A 13,151-nucleotide genomic window follows, 5' to 3' on the forward strand; every position below is an offset into this window, starting at 1 on the left:
AGTTTATTGGCATTTCTTTGGACAATTTTGTCTATTTCTTCTTTGAGGAGGTTATTGAAATTAGGGTGAGTCGGAACAGTAAAGACATTTTTAAAGGTAGTTGCGAAGAGTTCAATTTGTTCTTTGGGGGTTTTGAATTTTTTCCCTTTTTTATCAATTAAATAATTGGTGCTGATTCTTAGGTTTTGAGTTTTCTGTTGGTTTAAAGATGGCATTAATTTTTTCCAAAACTTTTTGGGGGTCTTATTCTTTTGATATGTGATTATACTCTTTTTCAGTGCGCAACTCCCTTTGGATTTTAATTTTGTTGTTGATTTCCTATTTGATTCTGTTTATTTTAGTGTTAAGTAAAAATAATCTAGTTTGTTGGGATCCCTTCTCAGTTTCTCCTGGCCTTGATTAATTCAGGGTTTCATTTGTAGTCAGGTGGCTTAGCAACAATTTTTAGGATTAATGTTAGCGCCCGGACAAAAGTACCAAATTTGGCATGGAGTTTGTTTTCGACCTATCTATTGACTTTATCCGTGGAACCCACTTGAACGGCTCCGATTTTCCAAGATGGCGGCCAAAATCCAAGATGGCCGCCAGAAAAAAGGAAATGTCATATATCTGGCTGTAAAAATCGGAGATGAACAAGTGAGGGGTCAATTCAGGTGTTTCCGGGGACCAATGAAACAGATGATGGTCATGGCATGTTGCTTGGGCAACCCATTTCCAAGATGGCGGCCAGAATCTAAGATGGCCGCCTGGAAAAAAAGGAAATTTCATATATATTCATTCCCCAGACCCCCTGTGCCCTTTACTGATCGGGACCATCAAACCTTCCGTCCGCAAACGTGTAAATGAAACCGGGCTAGCACCCTGACTATATGTTATGGCTGGTATTCTAATTGTGTCACTTTGGCTCAGGAAGCCACTTAGGACTTATTTGAGAACTTTGAGGTGTGATCGACCAGGGGTAGACACTGTCGCAAAGCCCGTTATTATATGGGAGTTGCGAGTGTCATGTAAGACTGATTACATTGAATCAACTATATAATAGGGTAACTTGAGGGAAAACCGACAAGATGTGAATACCGACTCATTGGGAGATTTTGTATGATTGTCCACCCTTCATAAACACAACGTCAATTCTGCGAATTACACACGCTAAGTCAGGTCACTAGTCATCTGAGGTATTTAGGTCGTTCTTTTCGAACCTGTACTCCAGGGCTGCTGTTAGCGAGGATCTCCAGGAAGACTTGCTGTCTGGTATAGACAAGGCCCACCCCCCCCCCCTCAGAGTAAAAACGATAGCTTGGGTTCGAATCTCTCCGTTGGTGAACTCTGGACAGCGGTAGCAGCGATGAAGAAGGGAAAGTCCCCCGGTCCCGATGGCCTTCCTGCTGAGTTCTATAGGACCTTCTGGGAGGTTCTCGGTGGGGACTTGAGAGACGTGTTCGCTACCTCTTTCCAGTTGAATTACATAAGTCCAAACACAGCGGGTTGGAAATATTGTTCTCCTCCAAAAGTCGGGAGACCCTTTGGACCCGAATAGGCGTCCAATAACGCTGTCAACTGTGGACTACAAAATCCTGGCCAAAGCATTAGGAAATCGCTTAGCGGATGTGATGCCGGACATTGTAGGTCCTCTCCAGACTCGTGCTGTGCGAGGCAAGTGTATTCAACATAACCTCTGGTTGATGAGAGACTTGATCGAGTTTGTTAAAGTTTGTGATTTGCCATGTGCACTGGTCTCCTTGGACCAGGAGGAGGCCTTTGACATGGTAGATCACGACTTTCTGTTCAGAACCTTAGAGTCCTTCGGATTGAACTCAGTGTTTATTCGTTGGGTCTCGTTACTATATAAGCAGTGGCGGAGCGTCCATACAGTCAGGGGGGCGGATGCCCCCCATGCCCCCCTGACGGACTCAAATGGACTGCTGACGCCCTTTTCAGCTGTTTACCACTTTTGACTTATTCGCGATTATTTCGTTTTTTTATTGTGCTCTCATCTACCTATTGACATTTGTCACATTTTTGACACCTATTTATACTTCGTTTTCTGCAAATTAACCAGGAAAGGCCAGGAAAGGGTGATTTCCGGCGATCTAGGAAGTATCTGTACTCAAAAAATTTCTGTACGCTCCGCGCCAACGTGTGGTGGCGCTCCGCTTAGACAGTGTCAAAAGCACCCCTACAGACCATCCTTGCCCCCTTGACCAATACCCCTAGCTCCGCCACTGTATATAAGGACGTCTCGAGTATGTACTTAAAGGTCAGTGGAAGTGTAAACTTACATTTTTGTAGGTCACTTTCAGTGCAGCAGATTGATTTGAAACTTACGTAGATGAAAAGAGTGTATTTCATAACCCCAAATATCGAATTTTGAGTTTCAAACTCATTTCGTTCTTGTGTTACCTAAATTAAATATCCGGGTCCGTTGACGTCAAGAGGGGAACGAAATGAATGTCGCTATTGATTTTACACAGTAATTGCTGATTTTTCTTCCTCCATAGGTGAAAAGTTCAAGTTAATGTTTTCTTCAAAGTCAATAAATGCTTGCATCTATATATTCTTCAAAATTCTGTAACTTTTCATTCAAATCAGATTCGCCGTTCTTAAGTGGCAGAGTTTTGAAAATGTAAATTTTGCATTATCCTTTGCTTCCCCCCTCGACGTCACAAAAACATTACGTAATAGTAAATCTGTCTAATTTTCACACTGCATCGACTAAAAGTCAGTCTGGTGGTTGGTGGTTGGATTTTCAATACTAATCAGAAGGAATCAGAATCTTCAAAGTCAAGTCTACACTTCCACTGACCTTTAACAGTGACAACAAGTGCATTTTCTGTTATATTGGCCGCCATCTTGGAAATGGGTGACCCAAGCAACGTGTAATGATCATCATCTGTTTCAGTGACCCCGGAAACACCTGAATTGACCCCTCATTTGCTCATTTCTGATTTTTACAGCCAGATATATGACATTTCCTTTTTTTCTGGCGGCCATCTTAGATTTTTGCCGCCATCTTGGAAATGGGTCGCCCAAGCAACATGCCATGACCATCATCTGTTCCAGTGAACCTAGGAAACACCTGAATTGACCCCTCATTTGTTCATTTCTGATTTTTACAGCCAGATATATGACATTTCCTTTTTTTCTGGCGGCCATCTTGGATTTTGGCCGCCATCTTGAAAAATCGGAGCCGTCAGGGTTCCACGGATAAAATCAATAGACAGGTCGAAAAGAAACTCCATGCCAAATTTGGTACTTTTGTCCGGCCGGTAACGTTAAAGTTGCTAAGCCACCTGACTATTGTAAGGGACCAGTTATTATTAACGCTTACTTTTAGGGGGCAATTTTTATTATAGTTATCCAATATAATTTTTCAGAGGAATTGGGATATTGTATCAATTTGTTCAAATGATGTACTTGAAAGTTGTTTATTTGGAGGTCATTAACATTTTTTCTACATCTTTTGTAAACTTAACCCAATTAGTGTTTTTGGGAGAACGGAAGTAGTTTCTTGTGTTACTAGGGGTGGATAAGTTCAATTTGCATAAGAGTATATGGTGATCACTATAAGTTTATGTTGTCAATTATTTGAAGGTTACGAAGGTTTTTATGACTTCTATTATTGGTAATTATTAAATCAAGTATTTCTTATTTGCCACTAAAAGGGTCAGTTCAGGTTTTTGTTCCCACATTAAAAATATAAAGGTTATTGTTCTCAATTAAGTTGAGGGAATTACGACCATTGTCAGTGGTTTTGTTGCAGCCAATATTAGTGTGGTGGATATTTAGGTCACCTAAGAGTATAGTATTTTTTATTTGCATTTTAGTATGGTGCAGTATAGTTCTACATATATATATTCTTCACGGTCACCAGGCTGGGTCAATTTGGTCTTTGAACACAGTCGGTAATTATGATTGGTTAATACGATTGTTGGTATGGTTGACAAGATATAGTTTATGGTAGTGACAATGGTTTGGTATATGCAGTTATATCAATGACGAGGGCAAGGCCACTCTCGATAAAGGGTTCCTGCACTACTTAAATCAATCAGGTAAAGTTTAGAATCTACCCTGTTTTTCTTCTTTTATAATCTTTGTACCATAACATTTGTAATTTAATTCTAATGATATACGCCTATATCAACTCGTTTATCCTGTATTTTTAGCACAGATGTCGAGAATGAGTTCGTCGGTCTTTTTATTAGTTTGGATGTTTCTCCTGACTACACAAACTGATCAAATCGTTGCCAGCCATTTTCGTGGAGGTCTGATATCATGGCGGCCGCTAAATCCTCAACTTGATGAAGGAGAAACTGTGACGGTAAGGAACTGTTAACGGATGACTTTAATATTATTAGTAAAAGTGTTATGTCTTTACATTAAATGTGTAAAAAAAGTATAAGTTGGCCTGACGTTTCCATCCTAGCAGGATCTTCTTCAGAGGCTAAATGACAAGTAACAGTAACAGAAGGTATAAAAACACGCACAGAATACAGACAGGTTAATGAGCATGGTTAACACAAAGAGATAGATGTATGGGGATTAGTAGAAAAGGGATTGTGAGAAGAACGAAAGAAACCAACAGGGGAAGAGGAGAGGTAGGAGATAAACAGTGGAGGGACAATTTATTTATTTTGGTCTTTAAATTGAATTTGTATTGGATCTGAGGAACTGTGTGTCATCAGCTTCAGAATTTACATATAGTTATTGACGTGTAGAAAACGACTGAAACGTAAACATTTAAGTTTATTCCTATATGTTGACCTGAAATGCTGATATTATGTCTGTATATAGCTTATGCAAGATTATAATGCCTGTTTCATTAATACTGTTTGTACATTTTGAAGAGCGTTCAGTTTATGTATAGGATTTCCTTACCTGCACTTAAACAACTCACACAAGTACAGCTCTTTGTAAGGATTTCGTTTACTATACATGACTGTTAATATGATTTCACTTATTCTTTATTGACTGTTAAAATTACGAGAACAAGACCATCGGATAGTTGGAGTGATGTTGAAAAGAAAAGTTATGTTATAGTTAACAAATAGCAACAAATATTTGACATGCATACTGCAAATTGGTGCTCTATAGTTTACCGCTAAAGGCATATTCCGCTGATCCTAGTTGACTGCCTCCCAAAAGTGTTAGAAGTCTCCTGCATTACATCTTCACAACACTTTGCATCGCAAACATTTGAATGGTCTAGACTAGAGTTTGGTAACATTTTGTTAATGTATCTGGCAACAGTCGAGCGAAAGATGTCATCACACGGACAGCTGAAATTGTTCATATTTTCTTTGTAATACTTAACTCAATCATTCACATGGGGTGAATAATTTTGATACCAAAACGTTGCGTTTTGATAAAATTCTAAAAACAGAGAACATTGACAGCTAAGCAAATTTTCCGAAATGTATCACATTTCAAGGAGAAAAGCTTTTGAAGAAGAACTACCATGATGACATCACCTATAGGCCCTGTGATCCACTCCTATCCCTGCAGAAGGGTCGAGGGCTGTACAGTAGTAGTGCAGCCTGCAATCAATACAGTTTACATTCAATCATCAATAAATCGCATTATAGGGCTGGAAGGTTTGGTCTAGTAATAGTATAGAACATTTATGATATGCGCTGCTTTTTCTGCCACCGGAATACCCCTTTAACGATGAAATGGAAACAGATCTGCATTATGTGGGATCTCAGACCGTGCAAGTTATTTGTGGGTGTAACGTGTGTAACTACAAAAATCTCTTAAAGTATAATCGATGACTATGTATGCAAAGTTTAGTTTTTGGTATGTCAAAGGTGCAAGATTGAAAAATAATTAAAAATTAATTAATTATAAGGCAAAGTGGAAACTCCTTTCCAATCCAAGGTTAAGAAGATAAAATGATAGGACAGACTGAAAGGCGGAGTTATTTAGTTACTTTTTATAGCCTTTCATAGCTGTTTTTTTATGGTTTGTTTTTTATTGTTTTTTTTCAGATTGAAATATCGTGGAGGGTGTCTTGGCGAAGATCGGCACAACTTTGCACTGATGCTGACATCATGAGTCTAACCATACTTCCGGGTGAAGGAGCGCTTGCATGTACCTGTTCAGATTTTGATATATCATTGTCATATATTTGTACAGGCTACAGCGCCTCAGAAGACTGGACGACAGGAATAAATACAGCAACGTATACTGCTAGTGAAAACATGTTTACTGTAGGGTTAGTTACATCTACATATAAGTTATAGGACAAATAATTGTATAAATGTCACTGCAATTATTATAAAGTGTTTCATTTCTCCCTTACGTGTCTGTTATACGTACCTTCTCCGATCTAACTATCTTACATCAATCAGTCATACTATTTTCACTTCACCTCAGCCACTAACCCATTCCGAAGTTTATATTTCTCCCTTCCCTATCTTCCTATACACCCATTTTCAAAACAGACAATTAAATATTAACACAACCTTGAGGGTAAACGTACAAGCAATATTCTCACAATGGAATATTTATCCATTGGATACATGATCATGGAACATTGATCCATCCATCCATTGATCCATTTATTCATTCGTTCGTTCATTCATTCATTTAGATAGATAGAAGTCATTCAGTCATTTATTTATATAATTTATTAATTAACTAATTAATTAATTTTATTAAATAAGCAATTCTTCTTCTCCAAGAAGGATATCCTACTGGGTTTCGGTGTCGATGTAGCTCACCCATACATTTTTATATGAAGCATTTCATTTTTCAATTTAAAATGAATAAATGTATTCCTGTTGTAGCGGATTTTTTCTATAAGTTTAAAATAAGTGTAAAAAAAGTACACACAACATCGATATCCTAGTAAAAGTTAACTTCATGCAGCTAAAACAAGCCTTCGGGACATACGATTCTCTTTTCCATTAATCTCGTTCGATCAATTGGGCTGTTTTTCTTTGAACAACTGTTATTGTGTTATGACGTTTATATAATTTGAAGCATCTTTTTTCCCTTCTTTTTCCCCCTCCGTTTATTTCAACTATACATTAATATGCAAATAACGTATCCATTCAAAATAGCAAAAAAATAAATAGAAATGAAGTTGAGCATTACCATGCAGTATAATAACGACCAACATGGCGGATAGAAAACAAATAAATATAATAAGAATATTTAGAAGAAGTACTACAATTTATAGAAACACTACAAGAATCCCTGACTTACTACAAAAATATTACAACCAATAGCAGCAAAATATAAGAATTGAGGATGGGGAAATTGAGAAATATTACATATTTGAGATATTTATTAATGAGGAGAAAGCATCCTTGAGTTCCTCGAAATTAATTTTAATTCTCATTATTCTTTTCGTTATGTCGAAAAATAGATTTCTCCACTTTTAATGCAAACGTGAATTTATGAATCTATTCATTACAAATTAAGATCTTGTTTTTGACGCTTGGTACTGAAAATATAGAACTTAAAATGAAGAATGAGAAAATGATAAGGGTGACGTTTCTTTAATAAAAACCCAAAAAAAGAATCCTCTTTTGTGAATTGAATATTTAATTTGAAGCATCTAGAATGAAGTTTGTTCATTTGACTCAAGTTATCAATAAATGGAGGGAATTCTTTTATATTTTTTGTTTGCCGCTAATGTCAAAAGATTGTAACATTGAATGTATTCTCTGAAGGTTTTATGCTACTGGGTTGTGGCTGAACTTCTATCATCTTACCTTCCTGTACGCACATGATGTTCGACAAGCAAATCACACACCTCTGTGTACCTAAACCTCGTGTGAAGGCTTACTGATTCAGAAGTTTTACTGTACTCTGCCGCAAGTCTTTGGAATCAGTTACCAGACCATCTTCAAACTTGTTCTATATCTAACCGCTTTTAAGAGTTTACTGAAAACTCATTTTCTGTTGTGCATTTCAGTGTTGATGCTTTCCACTTTGTGAAGCGCCATGGGCAGTTACTCGTTTCCTGAAGTGGCGCTATATAAATCTACATTATTATTATTATTATATATTGATTTATTTATTTATACAGATTTAGTGGGAGTGCTTGGCTCACTTTGATGAATGGCGCTGGTAGCTGGGATTTACTCACTATTGTTGATCTGACAGTGCGCGCTGATACCGGCAGGATCAACAGTGCACCGGTGACTGATATACTCCCTGTGGTTCCGTTCAAGAATGGCTGCACCAACACCCTTACAATACCCGGTAAGAGATTAAGACAGAGACATGAGAAAATATTTGCTGCTGTTTCTAAATATGACAGCACAATATGGTTGGTAATTTAGTCAAAACAGATTATAATATTTTGTAGAGCAAGTAGAGAAAGTGAATGACCAGTAGTCCCGTCACATGAGAGCATTTTAAATTTGTGAAACGTTTAAAACCAGAATGCAAATGCATTGAGGTTTCGATGACTTCAATGCACTTGACTTCTGCTTTTTAGTATAACCAGAACTAGCTGTTATACAATAACACTATGGCATGATGAACACAGGTCAGTCTACTCTACGTGGCTATACACACTTCCACCAAAAACTATAGGGGTATTGTACTCAATGTTATGAATCCACACACCAAGTTTTAGAGGTATCCACGATTTCCATCGTTAGATATCATGTAAAAGGTTTTTCAGAGTTTGACCTTTGGTGACCTATAGGAGATTTGACCTCACAAGCAATAGGATTCTTGTACTCAATATGGCAAGTCCATATACCATGTATGAAAAGTATCCATGATTGCATAAGAAATTATGTTTATGAAGGTTTTCAGGCCTCGACAATATTTTTAAAAGTACTCGCTATTTGGCGACCGTGACTAAAAATTTACTCGCCAAATTTAACTCGCCAGTAGGCCTATGATTGTTATTCAAGTCTCCAAAGTACAGATCTGCAACATCAATACTTTCTATGGACAAAGGTCAGGCAGTTAAGCAGATACACGGTGCTACGTAATTGCGCATTGAAAAGTCATATTTCTTTGCAGTATGAAATTTAAACTTTTTCCACCAAAAGTAAGTGTTGATATTGAACAAAGTAAAACATGTCGCAGAATCATAGATAAGCAGGCCTACTGCAATGTCTTAAACAAATAAGAGTAAAACACATACGAAGATAGCTTGGCTTCTGTTACATTATGGCTCCTATATTACTAGGCATATACTATATACAGTAGCTAGGTGTGCACGAGTCCTAAGCCTGTACAGTGTATACCTTACAGCTACTTTGAACCGCTACCGTACTCGATTAGCGCGACTTCGTACATTTGCCCCGTGATTTATCTTGTCTTTTAGCTGCAGATTGATGCGCGAATAAAATATCGCTATTACTCTTTTACACTATACCTAAATCAAAGCGATCTCTTACGCAATGAAAATCTTAGATTGTAAGAGCATATTACTTCCAAAAATCCTAGCAGCAACAACAGCAAACTTGTTTCAAAACTCCTTAAATTGTTCTTTACTTGCGAATTATTACTGATAGCCAGTAGGAAAATGCCTTAAGAAATAATTAAGGAGATGTTTTGTTATCTTAAGTGTATTGTTATTTTGACTGGAATTCTTCACGTTGTTGTGTTAACGAACACTGTTCTACCCAACCGTTGCTGCAGGCCTAGACAACATAAAAATGCTCACAGGCCTAGCCAGGTTTGTTCAAGTTGTCCCATAATCATGAACGTGACGAAAGTCGAACGTTACTTTTAAGGCCTAGCTATGCTGGAACTGGTGGACGAGACTACACAAATTGAGATCAACAGCCGATCCAGACAAAAGCTCGTGAACTCACTGCCAAACTAAGACCGTTTAGGCCTGCACAATTGTTTCGCATTGAGATTGGTCATAGAAAAATCTAACTAGACGAACTGTTAAGTTTCACAAACGCTGCCGTGTCACAACGAAACTACATCCAACCTGAACTTAAATACGACGGAAAACGTCCAGTAGAACCACTGTACTACAAAGAGTACACCTTTTTTTTGCACGCAGGTAAGGCTTCCGAGCGGCACGTTAAAGCCAATGCAAATATGTTCGAGTTTTCAGTTTTAGATTCTACTGATGTCCATAAGCTCATTTCCAATAGCCTCCTATCCGTATGAGGCGTAACGCACATGTTATCTGGTAGGCTGGTAGGTGGGAGATACCGGTAGCTTATAAAACATGGTTTCCACAATTTGGCGTCTGGTGACTCCAACTGACCTTCGACCTCAATCAAATCTTGTACTGAGCGTGTTCAAACTTATACTAAATATGAGATTCGTCCAACCTTCTCTTCTTGAGTTTCGTGTTTACAAGGTTTTCAAAATTTGACCTCTAGTGACCCCAAATGGACTTGGATCTCCACCAAACACAATAGGGATCTTGAACTCAATGTGGTTCTCCTTAACAAGATATACGAGATTGATACAAGCTCTCCTTCTTGAGATATTGTGTTTACAAGGTTTACTCATTTTGCTCCTTAATGTGGTCCTCCTACTCACGAAATATGAAGTTGGTCCAAGCTTCCCTTTTTGAGATATCGCGTTTACAAGCGAGGCGTCACACACACACACACACACATGTTTGTTTTACATTCAGACCGAGGACCCCATTGTATTTTCCATTGTTCAAATCCACGTACCCTAACCTTAACAATACCCCATACAATAGAATTCTTCCGAGGACGTGGCGATTCTTTAGAAATCACAACCGAGGACCTGGAATTCTTTTGTTCAAGTCCTCGGTCAGAATACAAAACAAACGCACACACGCACACACACACACTCCCCGCCTGCATAAATGCAAAGGTTACGATTATTATCGAAACCAATAAGTACTCTTCCAGAGTTTCTGACCCGTCCTAGATACTTAAATATCTCAATTTCAGAGTGTGAAATGCTCTGAGATTGAACCCTATGGGATTTTGTGAAGAACTGGGAACAACGCCTGCTTCAAAAAGCGGCAAAATAGCGCAACTATATATACATACTCCCCAAAATGTGTTACGTAAAGAATACAGCCAACGATAAGAGAAACACAAATTATGAAGTTTTAACTACTTGTACACCAGGGTTGTCCAACCTTTTGCAGAGGAGGGCCACATGGAATGAGTATGATGAAGGAGGGGCCTCATGAATCCTACGCTCGATTTTTCGATATTTTGTCCGAAGCCCAAGGCAACAAAATGTGAGCACTGCGCGCGGAGCTCACTGATTTATTTTCCTTCCTGATAAAACAGATGAATAAAGTCCAGCCGCCCCCCCCCCTCCCTCCGCTGAGAGTGTCACACAAACTGACCTGTATGCAGTTTTTTTGACCCAGAAGGTTCGAATGATTGATTATATAGCTTCAAATTGTTATCAATAAATCTGTTCACTAAAATTTCGCACCGTGGAGCATCTCTGGCGGGCCGGACGCAACCCTGCGGCGGGCCGGACTGTGGCCCGCGGGCCGTAGGTTGGACATCCCTGTTGTACACTGACAGCCTATACGTACTGGTGAAAAATGTACAAGCAAGCAATAAATAGGTTGTGGTAAGACATTTCACCTGTAATTGAGATCATTAGTTCCGTACACCAGAGTTTTGTAAGCTCTGAGCTGTCCGCTTTAATCATCACAACCATATTCAGACACTGTATCTACGTGTATAACTTGCAGTATACCGTAGGATGTTATTGCTCTATTCCAGTAATAATGGTAAATATGATCTCCAATCAAAGGTACAGCTATATATTGGCATTAAAATGACACCATTTTACGCCGACATATTTATGCACAAATTGGAACAGGAAATGCTTTCCACTTCTTCACTTAAGCCGCAGCAATATTATAGATACATTGACGATATATTATTTTGTCTAGCTACTGTACATGGTGAAGAACCTCTCAAGTCTTTCTTTGAACATGTAATTCCCAAACTGGATAAATAATGAACGTTGGTCAATTTTACAAATCTATTTGAACAAGAGAGAAACAAGAGACTATATGTTGTTACTTCTAAATATGAGAGTCAAACAAATAGATTCTCGTATTTATAGAACAACACGCTGAAAGAGAGACATGTATCATGCGATTATAGGGATCTCCACAATTTCCCAATTTCTTTGTTCTGGTGGTGTTGTAATAGTAACGTATTTTACAACACGAACCTTTTAATCAAGTTAATAAATGATAGAAGATGGTTCATCTTTTTAGTTCGCGATGTTGACGGCGATGACGTCAGATGTTTTTGGGCGACTAATTGCGGAGGTATTTGTGGTCCGGTGCCGGGATTTACGCTAGATTCAGTAAGTCGGAAAGATTTCTCATGCATATTCAATAGTTTCGTAAATATCTCCCTGATCGTTGTTGTAAAAGAAAGAAATGTATTACATTGCGTTATTTTCAAAATATATATAATTAATTGAAATAATAACTTGAAATTGTACGAAAGCAATGGTCCGTTTATGATATTACATATTAATGTGCAACGTAACCTCCACTAAAAGGAAGAAAACCTGAATGAGTTCGGAAATGTGTTTCTTTATATAATTCTTAAAATTCACGTTGTGGGTTAAATTTTCTTTATTCATTCTCTGTAGGACAATTGTGAGTTAGTGCTCCCGGACACATCAACTGTTTCATCAGGTCTTTACGGCATAGCGCTCGAGATTCGTGATTTTGCAAACGAAGCATCAACAACGGCCCTCAGTCAGACGCCCGTGCAGTTTCTTTTGGACATTAAATCGACCCCTGAAACGTGCAGCCAAATACCGATGTTCATTGATCCAACTCCAGAATGTGGATCGTGTGTGTCAGTAACAGCGGGTACCACATACAATGGACAACTCGTGGCAAGATCATCAGGCCCAACAGTCTCGTTTGTATCTCACCATATTGTTGTTACAGAATAATAGTTATGTCCTTGAATATGCCATCTTTGGTATTAACTCCTGCTTTTACCAGTTGTGCGAAAATCCTCCATTTTATTCTTCTTGAAGCAGTGCAATGAAAAGTTCTCCATCTTCACAACTGTTATGTCTTCGAGAAAATTATAAACATAAGAATCAGCCCAAAAATTAATAAAAGAGAAAGAATTAGCCATTAAATCTGGCAAGTATTAACTGAAATGAATGAAGAAGAAAAATAAATAACCTTCCGGGATATTCTGTGGTGTAATAACATTTTTGGGAGA

At 38.2% G+C, this 13,151-nt stretch overlaps 1 protein-coding gene across 4 annotated transcripts in view; it reads left to right on the forward strand.

Annotated features, from left to right (window-relative positions):
* The first annotated feature begins 3,260 nt into the window (after positions 1-3,260).
* LOC139958838 (uncharacterized) overlaps positions 3,261-13,151 on the forward strand; it is a 17,372-nt gene continuing 7,481 nt past the window's right edge. For 2 of the 4 annotated variants that reach the window (XM_071956214.1, XM_071956218.1), the window contains exons 1-5: positions 3,261-4,318; positions 5,985-6,211; positions 8,036-8,211; positions 12,173-12,264; positions 12,559-12,836. In XM_071956214.1, the coding sequence (XP_071812315.1) occupies positions 4,169-4,318; positions 5,985-6,211; positions 8,036-8,211; positions 12,173-12,264; positions 12,559-12,836 (923 nt within the window). In that variant the 5' untranslated portion in view covers positions 3,261-4,168. The remainder of the gene's footprint in view (positions 4,319-5,984; positions 6,212-8,035; positions 8,212-12,172; positions 12,265-12,558; positions 12,837-13,151) is intronic. The other 2 variants (XM_071956215.1, XM_071956216.1) reach the window with 2 other exon arrangements.

The sequence above is a fragment of the Apostichopus japonicus genome, chromosome 18, assembly GCF_037975245.1.
Source record: "Apostichopus japonicus isolate 1M-3 chromosome 18, ASM3797524v1, whole genome shotgun sequence".
Lineage (NCBI taxonomy): Eukaryota > Metazoa > Echinodermata > Holothuroidea > Aspidochirotida > Stichopodidae > Apostichopus > Apostichopus japonicus.